The sequence below is a fragment of the Coregonus lavaretus genome (assembly GCF_964263955.1).
Source record: "Coregonus lavaretus genome assembly, chromosome: 10".
Taxonomy (NCBI): domain Eukaryota; kingdom Metazoa; phylum Chordata; class Actinopteri; order Salmoniformes; family Salmonidae; genus Coregonus; species Coregonus lavaretus.
Genome location: NC_139997.1, coordinates 16,821,947 through 16,841,175, shown reverse-complemented (window position 1 = coordinate 16,841,175; position 19,229 = coordinate 16,821,947). Strand labels below are relative to the sequence as shown.

The following is a 19,229-nucleotide window of genomic DNA, read 5'->3' as shown; positions in this document are numbered from 1 at the left end:
CAGTGACGCTCCCCATCCAACCTGACAGAGCTTGAGAGGATCTGCAGAGAAGAATGGGAGAAACTCCCCAAATACAGGTGTGCCAAGCTTGTAGCGTCATACCCAAGAAGACTCGAGGCTGTAATCGCTGCCAAAGGTGCTTCAACAAAGTACTGCATAAAGGGTCTGAATACTTATGTAAATGTGATCTGTTTTTTATTTTCAAAACATCTGCAAGAATTTCTAAAAAACTGTTGCTTAGTCATTATGGGGTATTGTGTGTAGATTGAGGGAAAAAAACAATTTAATCTATTTTAGAATAAGGCTGTAACGTAACAAAATGTGGAAAGTCAAGGGGTCTGAATACTTTCTGAATGCACTGTACATTGTAAGTAATAAGAATGATTCAGTCTCACTTTTTGACCACTTCAAATCTATCGCTTTTGATTGTTATAAGCAGGGTGCATTGTAGTGGGAAACCTAGCCCTGCCAAATAATAAAAAAGATTCTGGAGTAAAAAGCCAATAAGAGTAGTACAGCATCTAGCTCAATACAAGGACTCCCAACAGCAGTCCCCAATGCCCCATGCAGAGAGGTTTACATTCTAGCCCATCACATGAAATCAGAAGCCCCGTTTATACCTGGTGCTAAAATGGGTCCTTTGTCCTGATCTTGTCTACATTCTGATTGTGCCCACATTTCCTGAAATGCGACTACATATGGTAATACAATTGCTGAAAGCTGCACGTTCCTGTCAGAATCCATTCGTCTAAATTAGGATAATGGTAAGATGAGTTTTATCCATCTTATAATTTCTGATATGGTTTGAATCAAGTGGTTTTGAATATGCTAAGGCTCTGGGGGACTAATGTTAGAAATGAAGACAATCAAACAAAAACGGTATAGATGATAGGTGAGGGACTTGTGAAGCCAAACACAAGCTGAAAATAAAGAGCTTTTTTTATCAGAAGAAATGTCACCATTTATGTTTTTAACACTGATAAATACATGGTTTCTGCAAATCAAAGCTAACAGAAGAATGCTTTTGCTTGTCACAGAGAATAAAATACCCACCAATGCTTTAAGACCAACAAAAGTCTCCACTTCTCAAGATAATCCTTCAAGGATGAAATAGTCTTCCCCGTTTTCACATCAGTACAGCAGGTCAGTAAGATGGACCTGTATTAAAGTGCAGACCGGGGTGGGGGAGGGGGGGGAGAATGACTAAACTGACACCAGGGTTGCATGACTGGTTCAATGATCCACGACCGCAAAAAAACAAAGTCCACGACCGCAAAGTCCCCCACCCCTTCTCCTCCACACTTGCTTTCCTAGCGTTGAAGTTATTCTTCTAGTTTGTGGTAAAGGACTGGTTTGTAGTCAAGCATTGTGTGGCACTCGACGCAAAACGATAACCTAGTTCTCCCGAAACGACCCAGACTACATGAAAATTGGCTTATATATAGCACATTAGACTGTTGTTTATATGATATGTTCTATAGATCAGTGGCTCTGTGATTCATCAGTAAACATTCACCAGTCTTTAATTTCCCCATCTGACAAAATCGGATCTGAAATTGCACACATGCTGAGCACTAGACAAGGCATCGGGTCTTTAAAACCTCTTGGCACTGAGAAAAATAAATACAAATATTGATAATTTTTTGTAGAGTACATTCTCTTTCTTTCCATAAGAGGAGGACTGGTAACTAATACAGTATGCTTGTTATGGAAAGAGCAGCTTGGAAAAACTATGTAAAGTTAGGAAGTAAAGTCTGGTATACTAAAGCAACACCTATCACTATAGGCAGTCATGGACCGCATGGGTGGCACATGAAGAGTAAAAGGAGGGCTGCTTGGCAGCATCTCAGGCTGGTGTCCAAGAAATAGGCCCAAATTCAGTAGGTCACGTTGCCATGGTGAAATGGTCTGAGGGGGAGGAGAAGGAAATAGGAGAGCGAGAGAAAAGAAAAAACACTGCAGTCACTCTAGCTTTGGGTCCCCAAAGAGGTGGATGTTGTTTGGGGTAAGAGTAGATGCTCAAGGGGGTGGCAGGTGGGGTTTGGAGCGTAGTTGGAACCGTCTCAGAATGGGAGGGACACGTTGATGGTCTTGTACAAAAGCATGCCTATACACACACACATACACTGTCCCTCCCCCGTCCCCCATCTACACCACTCAAGCTTTGCATTACCCTCTTCCCAGAACCACAGTCTTGGCACTTATTTATTTTTTTGACATGATAAATCGCTCGTTCCACGGTCTCTTCCCACCTCGCCTTCACTGTCCTGCGCTCTCATTGGTCCTCAAAGCTCCAATCACACTCTGGATGTTTTCTTCTGGGACCTATGAGAGATAGGAGGACGGAAGTTAAATCATTATTATTCCAAAGGTTCCAGTTTAAACTGACCTCTTTACCATACAAACAGAGAGAGAGAGATACAGAGAGGGTGTAGAGTTGTAAACCATCACTCACCAGGGCATGGTCGAACTTGAAGGTACTGATGTAATAAGCTGGAATGTCAGCAGTCGCCAGGGGTTCCGATATTTGAGCCACGATACCACACTCGTCTGACACAAGGCAATAAGAATACAGAACACATATCCATAAATATCAGATATTTCTTTCAGACTTGAGGTGTATCTGGGCATTTAATGTATTCCTCACATTGCCAAGTAATATTCAGATTGGCATCACAGTTGGAGGTTTTTCAGAATCTTAGCCAAATTACACTCGCATCAAACAGTGTTTCCTGGTGATGTGTACTCTGCACAGAGATCTGACTAACATGTGGGAGACCTGTGGAAACCAACCTGAGAGAACCACAACGGTCCTACTTACCAAATCCTAAAGGCTGTCCTCCAATGCGAACCATTTTCCAAAGCTCCCCTGAAGCACTAGTGAAGAGGACATTGTTGGGAAACCTAGAAGGGAAAAAATGAATGTACATACTCATTCAATCTATAGCAATAACATAAAAAATTATGATTTGGTCAAATTCAGATTGTAGGCCAGTGGTTGCCCTACATGCTATGGTGAAAAATACATCACTTCGGAAGTGCTAAAAGCTTGGTCCACTTATTGTCCCCCTTCATAGCTTGGAGACACCACTGACCTATATAAGGGATACCTTGTCAATGTAGAACAAGCCCATGATAAAGTACACTACATTACCAAATGTATGTGGACACCTGCTCGTCAAACATCTCATTCCAAAATCATGGGCATTAATATGGAGTTGGTCCCCCCCTTTGCTGCTATAACAGCCAGGCTTTCCACTAGATGTTGGAACATTGCTGTGGGGACTTGCTTCCATTTAACCACAAGAGTATTAGTGAGATCGGGCACTGATGTTGGCGATTAGGTCTGGCTCGCAGTCGGCATTCCAATTCATCCCTAAGGTGTTCGATGGGGTTGAGGTCAGGGCTCTGTGCTGGCCAGTCAAGTTCTTCCACACCGATCTCGACAAACCATTTCTGTATGGACCTCACTTTGTGCACGGGGCATTGTCATGCTGAAACAGGAAATGCCTTTCCCAAACTGTTGCCACAAAGTTGGAAGCACAGAATCGTCTAGAATGTCATTGTATGCTGTAGCGTTAAGATTTCCCGTCACTGGAACTTAGGCGCCTAGCCCGAACCATGAAAAACAGCCCCAGACCATTACTCCTCCTCCACCAAACTTTAAGGTTGGCACTATGCATTGGGGCAGGTAGCGTTCTCCTTGCATTCGCCAAACCCAGATTAGTCCGTCGGACTGCCAGATGGTTAAGCGTGATTCATCACTCCAGAGAACGTGTTTCCACTGCTCCAGAGTCCAATGGCGGCGAGCTTTACACCACTCCAGCCGACGCTTGGCATTGCGCATGGTGATCTTAGGCTTGTGTGCGGCTGCTCGGCCATGGAAACCCATTTCATGAAGCTCCCGACAAACAGTTGTTGTGCCGACGTTGCTTCCAGAGGCAGTTTGGAACTCTGTAGTGAGGACAGACGATTTTTACACGCGTCAGCACTCCGCGGTCCCGTTCTGTGAGCTTGTGTGTCCTAACACTTCGCGGCTGAGCCGTTGTTGCTCCTAGACATTTCCACTTCACAATAACAGGACTTACAGTTGATCGGAGTTGATCGGAGCAGCTCTAGCTGGGCAGATATTTGACAAACTGACTTGTTGGAAAGGTGGCATCCAATGACAGTGCTACGTTGAAAGTCACTGAGCTCTGTAATAAGGCCATTCTACTGCCAATGTTTGTCTATGGAGATTGCATGGCTGTGTGCTCGATTTTATACACCTGTCAGCAACGGGTGTGGCTGAAATAGCGGAATCCACTAATTTGAAGGGGTGTCCACATATTTTTGTATATATAGTGTATCTACTAATGTAGTGGTACTGTAATCCTTTAGTTTAATCCACATGTGATTAGTAATGCAGCTGTTCGGGTTACCTCTACATAACCGTCTTTATTTGTAAACCCTCTATGATCATCTATGTTTGTTTCCTAACAACCCAGCAGCAAACCCAGCAAACAAGTTGTCCACAAATGACTTCAAACCGCAAATTGTTTTGCCTTTGACGGTAATAGACACCATAACCATGTGAAAGCATGGAGAGCACCCACCGCCGTGTCGTCTGCTCGTCCATGACGAGAGAGATGTAGCCCTCAATCAGAGAGAAAGAGAAGAAGCGGATGTGTCCAGTGTCCTCGGTAGACGCCCCGGGCTCCTTTATCCTGGAATAGAAAGTACAGAGATTCAAGTATGTCCAATCTAACTATCTTGCAACTACATTTGGTCCTGTCCAAAAACCCATTCCAACCTAGTCATCATCATCATGTCGAGTGGTCTGCTAGTCAAACTTTTCACCACCTTTAAAGTCTAATCCTAAAAGTAGGGACTAGGGTTGTACGGCCGGAACCCGGTTACCGAGATTTACCACCCAAAATCACTCCCTTTTCCCGGGATAAATAACTGAGAAACTGGTCAATTATAATACATTATTTATGTTAACAGCATGGCGTGAAATTTTACTTCTGGCTTCTCTACGGCTGCTGCATGATAAATCATCAACGCTCAGGGTGACAGCCCATCTCAATATGGAGCGCAGTTCACAATGCATGTGAGATATATATATATATAGAGAGAGAGATAGAGAGAGATAGAGAGAGATAGAGAGAGAGAGAGATGTCCTAGACTACCTCTTTCAGGTAATACATTCAATGCAGTATTAGCCTTATATTTAGCTAATTAATGATGGGTTATGCATAATAAGCTTCTAACTTATAGCCTCTGTCTCTTGCGCAATATGAACGCAGCACCTGTGCTCCACTGGCCTCTCTTTCAAAAAACGCTCCTTAGCTCTTGGAGTCCCGTGCAAGAAAGCTAGACTAGAATAGCTTGCTGGACGTTATTTTCAGCGTTTCTTATACCAATAGAGTATTCGAAGAGGAACGCAAGCTACTGTTTGCTGAATGTTAAATACAGCAGCCAATAGAACTCACGGGTAGTTTGAAAGAAGAGCGAACGTGCGATGGCGGTAGGCTATAGCAGTTATTTATTCAGACCCATAACCATTAAATCTCCGTGAGAAGAAGTATAAGCCTTCTGTAACTTTGTAGGCCGCATGTGCTGCACCAGAATCGCATGTTCTATCCCTGCTTTATCATGGTTTGAACAATGTGCGTAATTCCAGTCCATATAATACAGTACAGTACAGTATAGTTCACACTCAAAAAGATTTGCCTAATGGAGCTAGTTTCATTTATTTACCCAAGAGAGCATATAGATCACTACATCTATGGGCTTTTATGTTTTTCTATCGTGCGCAATTTGCAGTAGCTTATATCATATACAGTATGTATTGGATAATGGCACAATTATTTGGGCTTGCTTGGGCTCATTAAAATGACTAATGTAGAGCTCATAAAATGTATTTAATGTATAGATCATCATGATCACGTAGTGTCAGGCTTGAATTTTCAATCAAAGCTCTAATCAAATCCAGACTTAGGCCTATTTAAATGCTTTATAATGCTTTTGAATGACACTTCCGGTTTTGGCGGGAAATACCGGGTTTCCAGGGAGACAAGTGATTTATTCTCGGGATGGAACATTTGTAAAATACTGGGAAAATATTCAACCCTAGGAGGGACGTCGTACGTTTAGGCTGCTGCACAGACACTATGGAAGTTCCAGTCTAGAGCGCCCAGTTAAATTGTGTTTAGGAGCATTTTTAAACTCTCTCCATGATTAAAGTAATAAGAAATGGATGTAATTATTGTAAAAACCTGTGAGTGTGCTTCATTACCATCATCCTAAATCTAAACATTAAATTATTTTGACAGAGTTTTATATTAAGCCAATTTCCCTATAGTGGACAGAATGTGTTACTACATAACACAGGCTAACGTTTTCACCACACTTATTACAGGAAATACATCCTTTTTACCAGAGATCGGTGATGATACTATAAAAGTTTATAGTCATCACAATTTCACAAAATCGATTGCTTAAAAACAGATAAATATCTTTGGTTTAGTACTAGTGTTTTTGTCAGATGCGCCTGTCGGTGGCAGCAGTCATTTTCCAGAGGACGGTGGTGAGAAATAATTTGTGTTCCTCCTACAAACGTCTCTGGCCACAATACCACACGCGGATATGAGGGTCAAACTATCACTCATACGAAAGCCAAGCCTGTCACTATTTAGAAATCAATGTGGGAATTTGATTTGTTGAAATTATCCAGTCCAAAAAGTGTTGTTTCCTTTTTCGTATTGGCCATCTACCGTAAACATTTCCCCACAGAGATGAGTTGATAAATGTCTTTCATCTATCGACTGGTATATGTAGTATACCCAAGTTCTTTGAGGTTTGTCTGTTAGAAGAGTGCAAACGGTACATGTCGCCGTGGTTATTGTCCCAGTTATATTGATTTCCATACAATATCTATGTGAGTGATTAATTTGCGCACACTATTGATTACAGTACAAAAAGCTAATCAATTTCAGTCAAGAGTGACCGCTTGGAAAATATTGGTGCGTGAGCAGTTAAGGTACTAATTTAGCAAAACACAAGTGAGACATGTATAGGGAGTAATGTTTATGTCATGGTCTTCAACATATCACAACTTATTTCAGAATATTGATTATGAATTTTTACGTTTAAAACCGGTGTTTTGACACTTGGCTATTTTTATTAAAAATCCATGACAACAGGAAGCAGCAACAATATCATTTTCAACTTATGTTTTAGGAATATAAATGGAACTTTTAACCTTTTTCAACAGGATTCTACTTAAAATCAGGTAAAAATTACTGAATAATCCCAAAAACATGCTATGGTTTATGGATTTATTTTAGTGAAATCGTGAAAATTAGTTTCTTGCCTACTAACAGCAGCATAACCATCCTACGACAGCCCCTGCTCAAGTCTAACCCTCATCCTAGGTTTTAGACATCCTATGTTAAACAAATGGTCTGAACTCGAGCAGCTAAGTGCTCCTGTGGCTGTGTGTATGATAGTCTCTTAAAAAGAGACGGCAGATGGCCTCTGGTGACAGCCATATGTGAAACAGGAGGAGTACTGAGGAGAGGGTCCTTACCCGCCTGAGTAGAACATGACGTCCATGAGCAGGGTGGCCACAGAGGGCAGTGTGTCCGGGTCCAGGCTGGTCACACAGAACATGTTACTGGGGCTGGACAGAGGGTGGATAATGGGACGGGGCACTGAGAGTGAGAGAGAGAAAACATGCTTTTATTAATATGATACTGGGGGTTGTGAACATATGCATTCAACCATTTTATGTCTCCCTCAGTTTTGAAAGAGGAGGACATTTCCAATGCTTTTACAAAAATGGCTGATTCATACTACCCATCAAATATGTAACCAAGGAGTTACAAATCTAGACAACAAAATCACTCAACCAGCAAGAGGTTGACTTGATGGATAAGCAACAGATGTTCTGCCTGCCATATCAGGGCCTCTGTTCTGAGGCAGAACCTTGAAAGCACGTGCTGGATTACTTACTTTTAACAAACATGTCTGCCAGCCTTGAAACATGTCAAGAGGAGGATGCATCATAACAGCCAAGTCATATCAGGGAGTCTCAGCATTATTCTTATTCAGGGGATGAAATACAAATGGAAATGTATCAGAGAAATCCCAATGCATAACCTGAAACTGAGTGTGCATTACTGTATCAGAGTCTAATGGTGCTTTTCCATGGCAACTAACCCCTACACCAGTGGGTCGGCAGTGTTTTATGTTGATGTAAGCTCTAGTGTTATTGTGTTTCCATCAGGAGTGCGACACTACCCAGTAAACTGGGAACATTAGCTAAGATTCCCATTAAATTCTAGTTAGGGTTTCATCTAACATTGGGATAACATCCCAAAAACATTCAAACAATGTTTTGCTAACTTTTATTTTTCCTTCAGAAAAAAAGACAAATCCTTGGAATGTTCTAACGTTCACGAAAGTGCACAACATCGAACAACCACCACAGAACATTCCCCAAACTTTCTCATTATGTTTCCAGGTAATGTACACTGAAGAAAAATAGAAAAGGCAACATGTAAAATGTTGATCCAATGTTTCATGAGCTGAAATAAAATGATGCTAGTATTTCTCTAAAATTTTGTGCACAAATTTGTTTACATCCCTGTTAATGAGTATTTCTCCTTTGCCAAGATAATCCATCCACCTGACAGATGTGGCATATCAAGAAGCTGATTAAACAGCATGATCATGACACAGGTGCACCTTGTGCTGGGGACAATAAAAAGGCCACTAAAATGTGCAGTTGTGTCACACAACAACGCCACAGATGTCTCAAGTTTTGAGGGAGCATGCAATTGGCATACTGACCGCAGGAATGTCCACCAGAGCTATTTGCCAGTGAATTGAATGTTAATTTCTCTACCATAAGCCGCCTCCAACATTGTTTTAGAGAATTTGGTAGTATGTCCAACCGGCCTCACAACACCACGTGTAACCACGCAAGCCCAGGACCTCCAAAACGGCTTCTTAGTTTTTTGCATATCCTAACTCTCACTGAGACACCCTCGACAGGGCCGTGCACAGACCTTTCAGGGGGCAAGTGCTGAAAAGGAAAAAAGGGCACTCACCCCCTTGTGGAAGAAAACTACTTTAAAAACATACCAACTGCCTCTGTAGCAAAAACATATTACTTTTTTTGCATAGGCCTATTTATTTCTGTAACACTCACTCATTAAGGACTCTTAGAAGATAAGTCCTAATTAGGACTAAAAGAGATCCTAATAAAATAAAAACACAAATTGTAAGCAAGCTAGTTACAGTGCCTCCTAAAGACATGATTGACATCGGGAAAATAAGGTGGGCTATCAGCTGATCATTGATGCTGATGATTTATGTACATCTCCTAGTTATAGCTAGCTAAATGTTTTGTACATTGTGATTTATTTTCAAAGCTCTTAAATGACTAAATAATATTGCCTAATTTTCATCATCTAACTCATGATAAGGCTGGCTGGCTAGTGGCTTGTGTGGATATTTTAATATATGGTGGTTAACTAATCTAGACTACTACCTGTGTTCAGTGCTTAATTTGTTAGATCGTGAGCGCAAGAAGGGCGGTGACCTAGGGAGCTCTGAGGCACCGTAACGCATGAGATCCTTTTTTTAAACCTTTATAATAAAGCATTGCATGCATATCATCGCATTTGTGTAGTGGCATAGAAGCGCTTACAGAAGTTGCACACATGGGCCCAGTTTTAGTAGCCTAGAGTCCGGGAAAATGTTTGCCTTTTATAAACTAATTTCACGCAATTCTACATCATTTTACATGACTGGAAACTTTGGCAGAATCTTTTTTTTATACCGCACAAATTATTGAAATGACAGGGGTACTTTGACACTGACAAACAGAATCTGAGATCAATAAAAACAACCTCATCTTGAATCCATCAATAGCCTAGGCCTAGGTGTGTGGAGACTACAAATAGGCTACAATATGAGGACGACATTTTTATCTTAAAAATAAAACAATGTTCGCTCAATAGGCCTATTCGGAAGTTGATAAAGACCTGTTGTAGGTTACCAAAATATTTAGTTTTCTGTGTTTTCCCGCGATTGTATTTGAAATATTGCGAAAGGCCTGTTTTGTCTGCATGCTGTTCACTGAGAGATTTGCCGCACGTTCCCGACTGTAGGCAATTTTTTTAAAAGACGCTATTGATCCTCTGTGGCTAAATTATAGGCCTACTCATGGAGTAGTAAGCTATTCTGAATTATTTAATTTATTTCTGAACTGACAGTGGTTATTCTTTAACTTTGTCAAATTTATTTCAATTTATCAGGGGTGCTGCAGCACCTCCAGCACCCTTCCCGCGGCTATGATCGATTCTATAAGTAAATAAGTGATGAAGCGCTGCTGCGCAGCCAACCAGACTGAATATTGACGATGATGTAAATCACTTGTTAATCAAATGTCATGCTGCTGTGGCAGTACTGTTGATATTTAAACTAGGTAGCTTGCTACACACAAACACACTCGACCGGTGACCACGTTTCCGTGAGCAATCGCTGTACAGGGCAGACTGGGAAAAAGGCACAACTGGGCGAATGTAAGCTCCGTACAGGGCAGGCCAACTGGGGAGGGGTGGGGGTGGGGTGGCAAACTTGACAACTTCGCGACGACTTGGGGGCAGTGGGTTAAGAACGGCAAAAACAGTATACAAAAATTTTTTACACCACCACCCATAAGGGCACTTGGCGAGTGGGAGGGCGAAGGGCCAGGTGCTCGGGCACAGGTAGACCCCCCCATCTGTGCACGTGCCTGACCCTGGGAGAGTGTTGATTGAGATTTTATTAAAAAGTCTGTGGCTGCAAATTCTACACAAACATTTATTGGGCGTAGCTGCTGCTCAAACTCTACCTCCCTTCACGTATCTCTCATTACTCACCCACTTCTGAACAATGATGTACAGTACATAAACCCTGGACTACTGATGCTATGTATTGGCCAATGAGAGGCATTGAAGCCACCGGTTGGCCATATTGGCACTCCTCAGAAGAAGCAGTTCTCCAAAAGAATGAATGGAATTCTACAGTATTTCAATTAAATGTTTCAAGGACAAAATTACATGTATTTAAGTATTTTGTTGTTGTAGTGGGGACAGTAACATTTTATATATTTTTGAAATGTATGCATTAAGGTGTCTAATAGAATAAGTCGCAAAAACAAAATGTAGTCTCTCTCTCTCTCTCTCTCTCTCTCTCTCTCTCTCTCTCTCTCTCTCTCTCTCTCTCTCTCTCTCTCTCTCTCTCTCTCTCTCTCTCTCTCTCTCTCTCTCTCTCTCTCTCTCTCTCTCTCTCTCTCTCTCTCTCTCTCTCTCTCTCTCTCTCTCTCTCTCTCTCTCTCTCTCTCTCTCTCTCTCTCTCTCTCTCTCTCTCTCTCCCTCTCTCTCTCTCTCTCTCTCTCTCTCTCTCTCTCTCTCTCTCTCTCTCTCTCTCTCTCTCTCTCTCTCTCTCTCTCTCTCTCTCTCTCTCTCTCTCTCTCTCACACACACACACACACACACACAGTGAGGGGAAAAAAGTATTTGATCCCCTGCTGATTTTGTACGTTTGCCCACTGACAAAGAAATGATCAGTCTATAATTTTAATGGTAGGTTTATTTGAACAGTGAGAACGGTGAGGAATGAGCCCACAACTACACAGGAGGATCTTGTCAATGATCTCAAGGCAGCTGGGACCATAGTAACCAAGAAAACAATTGGTAACACACTACGCCGTGAAGGACTGAAATCCTGCAGCGCCCGCAAGGTCCCCCTGCTCAAGAAAGCACATATACAGGGCCGTCTGAAGTTTGCCAATGAACATCTGAATGATTCAGAGGAGAACTGGGTGAAAGTGTTGTGGTCAAATGAGACCAAAATCGAGCTCTTTGGCATCAACTCGCCGTGTTTGGAGGAGGAGGAATGCTGCCTATGACCCCAAGAACACCATCCCCACCGTCAAACATGGAGGTGGAAACATTATGCTTTGGGGGTGTTTTTCTGCTAAGGGGACAGGACAACTTCACTGCATCAAAAGGGACGATGGACGGGGCCTTGTACCGTCAAATCTTGGGTGAGAACCTCCTTCCCTCAGCCAGGGCATTGAAAATGGGTCATGGATGGGTATTCCAGCATGACAATGACCCAAAACACATGGCCAAGGCAACAAAGGAGTAGCTCAAGAAGAAGCACATTAAGGTCCTGGAGTGGCCTAGCCAGTCTCCAGACCTTCATCTCATAGAAATCTGTGGAGGGAGCTGAAGGTTCGAGTGGCCAAACGTCAGCCTCGAAACGTAAATGACTTGGAGAAGATCTGCAAAGAGGAGTGGGACAAAATCCCTCCTGAGATGTGTGCAAACCTGGTGGCCAACTACAAGAAACGTCTGACATTTGTGATAGCCAACAAGGGTTTTGCCACCAAGTACTAACTCATGTTTTGCAGAGGGGTCAAATACTTATTTCCCTCATTAAAGTGCAAATCAATTTATAACATTTTTGACATGCGTTCTTCTGGATTTTGTTGTTGTTATTCTGTCTCTCACTGTTCAAATAAACCTACCATTAAAATTATAGACTGATCATGTCTTTGTCAGTGGGCAAACGTACAAAATCAGCAGGGGATCAAATACTTTTTTCCCTCACTGTGTGTGTATATATATATATATATATATATATATATACACACACACACACACACACACACGTGTATGTATGTATGTATGTATGTATGTATGTATGTATGTATGTATGTATGTATATATATATATATATATATATATATATATATACACATACTGCTCAAAAAAAGAAAGGGAACACTAAAATAACACATCCTAGATCTGAATGAAATAATCTTATTAAATACTTTTTTCTTTACATAGTTGAATGTGCTGACAACAATATCACACAAAAATTATCAATGGAAATCAAATGTATCAACCCATGGAGGTCTGGATTTGGAGTCACCCTCAAAATTAAAGTGGAAAACCACACTACAGGCTGATCCAACTTTGATGTAATGTCCTTAAAACAAGTCAAAATGAGGCTCAGTAGTGTGTGTGGCCTCCACGTGCCTGTATGACCATCCTACAACGCCCTGGCATGCTCCTGATGAGGTGGCGGGTGGTCTCCTGAGGGATCTTCTCCCAGACCTGGACTAAAGCATCCGCCAACTCCTGGACAGTCTGTGGTGCAACGTAGCGTTGGTGGATGGAGCGAGACATGATGTCCCAGATGTACTCAATTGGATTCAGGTCTGGGGAACGGGCGGGCCAGTCCATAGCATCAATGCCTTCCTCTTGCAGGAACTGCTGACACACTCCAGCCACATGAGGTCTAGCATTGTCTTGCATTAGGAGGAACCCAGGGCCAACCGCACCAGCATATGGTCTCACAAGGGGTCTGAGGATCTCATCTCGGTACCTAATGGCAGTTAGGCTACCTCTGGCGAGCACATGGAGGGCTGTGCGGCCCCCCAAAGAAATGCCACCCCACACCATGACTGACCCACCGCCAAACCGGTCATGCTGGAGGATGTTGCAGGCAGCAGAACGTTCTCCACGGCGTCTCCAGACTCTGTCACGTCTGTCACATGTGCTCAGTGTGAACCTGCTTTCATCTGTGAAGAGCACAGGGCGCCAGTGGCGAATTTGCCAATCTTGGCGTTCTCTGGCAAATGCCAAACGTCATGCACGGTGTTGGGCTGTAAGCACAACCCCCACCTGTGGACGTCGGGCCCTCATACCACCCTCATGGAGTCTGTTTCTGACCGTTTGAGCAGACACATGCACATTTGTGGCCTGCTGGAGGTCATTTTGCAGGGCTCTGGCAGTGCTCCTCCTGCTCCTCCTTGCACAAAAGGCGGAGGTAGCAGTCCTGCTGCTGGGTTGTTGCCCTCCTACGGCCTCCTCCACGTCTCCTGATGTACTGGCCTGTCTCCTGGTAGTGCCTCCATGCTCTGGACACTACGCTGACAGACACAGCAAACCTTCTTGCCACAGCTCGCATTGATGTGCCATCCTGGATGAGCTGCACTACCTGAGCCACTTGTGTGGGTTGTAGACTCCGTCTCATGCTACCACTAGAGTGAAAGCACCGCCAGCATTCAAAAGTGACCAAAACATCAGCCAGGAAGCATAGGAACTGAGAAGTGGTCTGTGGTCACCACCTGCAAAACCAGTCCTTTATTGGGGGTGTCTTGCTAATTGCCTATAATTTCCACCTGTTGTCTATTCCATTTGCACAACAGCATGTGGAATCTATTGTCAATCAGTGTTGCTTCCTATGTGGACAGTTTGATTTCACAGAAGTGTGATTGACTTGGAGTTACATTGTGTTGTTTAAGTGTTCCCTTAATTTTTTTGAGCAGTGTATATATACACACATACATACACACACATACATATATACACATAAAACTATGAAATAACACATATGGAATCATGTAGTAACCAAAAAAAGTGTTAAACAAATCAAAATCTATTTTATATTTGAGATTCTTCAAATAGCCACCCTTTGCCTTGATGACAGCTTTGCACACTCTTGGTATTCTCTCAACCAGCTTCACCTGGAACGCAGTGGCGTCAAAACAGCGCTCTCTGCCAGTCATCTAGTGTATAAATCATTGCTTCTGAACCATGATGATGTAGCCGGTCTCTGCCTCATATTTCTGGACAGCTGAAATAAAAACCCAGTGGCGATTTGAACAAACATTCAAGGCCATTATTAAGGCTACAACCTTCTCGGTCTGTTGTAAGCCAATGTTTTCAATGATGATGAAAAAAAAGAACATTAGACTGCGTGTCTGTGTCTTGCTTGTGTTTCATATGCTGCCTACAGTGCATTTTGTTACGTTACAGCCTTATTCTAAAATTGATGAAATAAACATGTTCATCAATCTACACACAATACCCCATTATGACAAAGCAAAAACTGTTTTTTATTAAAAATAAACAGAAATACCTTATTTACATAAGTATTCAGACACTTTGCTATGAGACTCGAAATTGAGCTCAGGTGCATCCCGTTTCCATTGATCATCCTTGAGATGTTTCTACAACTTGATTGGAGTCCACCTGTGGTAAATTAAATTGATTGGACATGATTTTGGAAGGGACACACCTGTCTATATAAAAGGTCCCACAGTTGACAGTGCATGTCAGAGCAAATACCAAGCCATGAGGTCGAAGGGATTGTCCGTAGAGCTCCGAGACAGGATTGTGTCGAGGCACAGATCTGGGGAAGGGTACCAAAAAATTTCTGCAGCATTGAAGGTCCCCAAGAACACAGTGGCCTCCAACATTCTTAAATGGAAGAACCACTAAGACTCTTCCTAGAGCTGGCACCCGGCCAAACTGAGCAATCTGGGGAGAAGGGCCTTGGTCAGGGAGGTGACAGAGCTCCAGAGTTCCTCTGTGGAGATGGGAGAATCTTCCAGAAGGACAACCATCTCTGCAGCACTCCACCAATCAGGCCTTTATGGTAGAGATGCCAGACAAAAGCCAGTCCTCAGTAAACAGCACATGGCAGCCTGCTTGGAGTTTGCCAAAAGGCACCTAAAGACTCTCAGACCATGAGAAACAAGATTATCTGGTCTGATGAAACCAAGATTTAACTCTTTGGCCTGAATGCCAAGCATCACATCTGGAGGAAACCTGGCACCATCCCTACGGTGAAGCATGGTGGTGGTAGCATCATGCTGTGGGGATGTTTTTCAGCGGCAGGGACTGGGAGACTAGTCAGGATCAGAGGAAAGAGGAACGGAGCAAAGTACAGAGAGATCCTTGATGAAAACCTGCTCCAGGACCTCAGACTGGGGTGAAGGTTCATCTTCCAACAGGACAACGACCCTAAGCACACAGCCAAGATAACGCATGAGTGGCTTCGGGACAAGTCTCTGAATGTCCTTGAGTGGCCTAGCCAGAGGTCGGACTTGAACCCGATCTAATATCTCTGGAGAGACCTGAAAATAGCTGTGCAGCGACGCTCCCAATCAAACCTGACAGAGCTTGAGAGGATCTGCAGAGAATAATGGGAGAAACTCCCCAAATACAGGTGTGCCAAGCTTGTAGCGTCACAAACAAGAAGACTCAAGGCTTTAATCGCTGCTAAAGGTGTTTCAATAAAGTACTGAGTAAAGGGTCTGAATACTTGTGTAAATGTGATATTTCCATAAAAAAATATATATACATTTGCAAACATTTCTAAAAACCTGTTTCGGATTTGTCATTATGGGGTATTGTGTGTAGTTTGATAAGGGGAAAAAAACAATTTAATAAATTTTAGAATAAGGCTTTAATGTAAAACAAATTTTGGAAAAAGTCAAGGGGTCTGAATACTTTCCCGAATGCACTGTAGATAACTGCATGTAACTCCCCACTTGAGTTTTGCATTGCGGCAAAAAACTATCAGCGAGTTTGTACGAACATGTTGATCATGTATTTTGTGTACAACATGTAAATAGCTGCATGTAGCCTAACTCCCCTCCTGAAAAAATAACATGAAATCGCGCTTATGCTTAATACAGCCTATGGAGGCATGGAATGCAATAGTTCAAACATGTTGTTTATGCCAATTGCACACTCCCTCAAAACATGAGACATCTGTGGCATTGTGTTTTGTGACAAAACTGCACATTTTAGAGTGGCCTTTTATTGTCCCCAGCACAAGGTGCACCTGTGTAATGATAATGCTGTTTAATCAGCTTCTTGATATGCCACACCTGTCAGGTGGATGGATTATCTTGGCAAAGGAGAAATGCTCGCTAACAGGGATGTAAACAGATTTGTGCACAAAATTAGAGAAATTAGCTTTTTGTGCGTATGGAAGGTTTCTGGAATATTTTATGTCAGCTCATGAAACACTTTACATGTTGCGTTTATATTTTTGTTCAGAATAATACATTTTTCACATGCAAATAGCATTTTTCGGTTGGTCTAGTGCTCAGAGCATGCCATTCCATAGAGCAGCATTTATTTTTCAACTCAAAGCAATGAGTCCAATCAGTCCTCCATGACAACAAGATAAACAGAGTAGGCTAATAAGTCATTCGTTTTTGGGTTATGGTCAGGTAAAACAATTTGGCTAATCTATATTTCCGAGTCCTATTCTTGAAGATCAAGTGATATTCAATTAATTGGCTTGACTGGAAATCTGACAGACTTGGTTTTTAATGTAAATATATAGCCTCATATTATTATTATCTGTAGTAGAAAGTAAAATGCAACACCCATTTATGGCCAGCTATGTAAACTCTAACATTGATTTATCCTGCAATAGATTCATTCATTCAATTGGTAATATACATTATTTGTTTTCTTCTAATGCAGGACTGCCCAACCCTATTCCTGGAGAGCTACCATCCTATAGGTTTTTGCTCCAACCCTAATCTAGCACACCTGATTCTAATAATTAGGAGGCTGATAAAATGAACCAGGTTAGTAACACCTGGGGTTGGAGTGAAACCCTACAGGAGTGTAGCTCTCCAGGAACAGGGTTGGGCAGTCCTGTAATGCCTCTTAAGGGGAAAGTAATCTAAAAGTAACTGAAAGTAATTCAATTATGTTACTGAGTTTGGGTAATCCAAAAGTTACGCTAGTGATTACAATTTTGGACAGGTAACTAGTAAATGTAACAGATTACATTTAGAAAGTAACCTACCCAACTGGACAGTTTTTGCTACAACCTAAAGAATGTTCTGGGAACTTTCACAGTCACGGGTGCCGGCCCGCGTAGATGGAAACAGAAAGTTTGAGACTTTTGGGTAAACACTGGGGTAAATCCTCAGACTACTGAGCCGAGCTGTACTGTGCTGGCCTGGTTACTATGTCCCATAGCTGCTGGAACCGTACTGGAAAGGACAATGTCAAAAGTCAATATCCGAGCAAGCACAGTACAGTTTGTGTCCACACAATAGTGTGAAAAAGGGATAAAATGTCAGTCTTGTATATTGAATAATAGTGAATAAAAGTATTGTGTGCCTACCGAGTTTAGGCTTGACAAAGCCATTGGTGATTCCCAGGCTGTTGGCGGCCACGGTCTCTCCGTTGACCACCCTCATCAGGGTGAACTCAGAAGACAGGGTGTGCATGACCATGGGCAGGTCCCGCTCTCGAACCTGACAACCACAACACCATCAACAACTAGGGGTCAACCAAAACGCAACACACTTGTTACAACCGGGAAAACCTAAAAGTTAGAGTTTTATATAAACGTGAAATAGCATTTGAACGGTTGACGGTTGATTCAATTACATCAGAAAGTAAGTCACATTTGCACTTCAAACACTGCAAGTTTAATCTGCACGTATCAGGGAAAAGAAACAATGGTGTCCCAATAGCAAACAATTCAGTGACATTTCAAAAGAACTCAGAGCTTCTGCATATTGCTTATCTGAACACTTCAAGTGTAAGTAAAAGAAAGGAGCCCGTGGCTACAGCAAATGTTAATAAAGCATTTTAGGCAGGTACTGTATGTCTGATTAGTAAAAAGTTTGGCCCAACAACCTCCCAAATGAATGCAATGCTTTAAAAGGGTGGAGACTGTCTTCTGCTTCCAAATCTAATTTCAAAGTGTAATTAAAATGCCCCAAATAGCTGCCCATTACATGGGCCTAATGCAAAGCTACCTTGTCAGTTCCATTTACATTAGTCATTTAGGTCTTATCCAGAGCAATTTACAGTGCATAATTTGTAAATCGGGAGGTGCCGGAACAAAAAGTGAGCGAGAGAGGGGGGTGACCTTTAAAATAAAAATCACCTTTATAATAAAGCATTGCATGCATATCATCGCATTTGCGTAGTGGTATAGAGCAGTAGAGTAGAGGTACTTACAGAAGTCGCCACATGGGGAAAATTTTTAGTAGTCTAGGGTCCGGAAAGAATGTGGCCTTTTATAAATGCATTTCATGCAATTCTAGGTCAAATAATTCAAATAATCAAAGCTTTATGATGAGTTGGTTATTTGAATCAGCTGTGTAGTGCTAAGGCAAAACCCAAAACGTGCACCGGGGGGGGGGGGGGGGGGGGGGGGGCAGGGCCGAGTTTGGGAAACCCTGCTCTAAATGACTGCATTCTGCATTTGGGTCGGGCCCCACCGTTTATGTAACGCAAATCATCGTAAATCATCATTTAAAAAAAGAGGCTTCGGCCTGGCTGGTCTTCCTCTGACCCTCAAATACCGATAAAGAGAGCATGCAAGATAGAACCATAGAGAAAGAT

At 42.4% G+C, this 19,229-nt stretch overlaps 1 protein-coding gene across 1 annotated transcript in view; it reads right to left on the bottom strand.

The window, feature by feature from the left end:
* Nucleotides 1–921: 921 nt before the first annotated feature.
* Nucleotides 922–19,229, bottom strand: part of LOC311136073 (cytosolic arginine sensor for mTORC1 subunit 2-like) — a 28,040-nt gene continuing 9,732 nt past the window's right edge. The window contains exons 4-9 of the mRNA XM_084170143.1: nt 17,995–18,127; nt 7,574–7,697; nt 4,596–4,706; nt 2,822–2,904; nt 2,456–2,550; nt 922–2,325 (exon numbers count right to left, since the gene is read on the bottom strand). Of these exons, the coding sequence (XP_084026269.1) occupies nt 2,260–2,325; nt 2,456–2,550; nt 2,822–2,904; nt 4,596–4,706; nt 7,574–7,697; nt 17,995–18,127 (612 nt within the window). The 3' untranslated portion in view covers nt 922–2,259. The remainder of the gene's footprint in view (nt 2,326–2,455; nt 2,551–2,821; nt 2,905–4,595; nt 4,707–7,573; nt 7,698–17,994; nt 18,128–19,229) is intronic.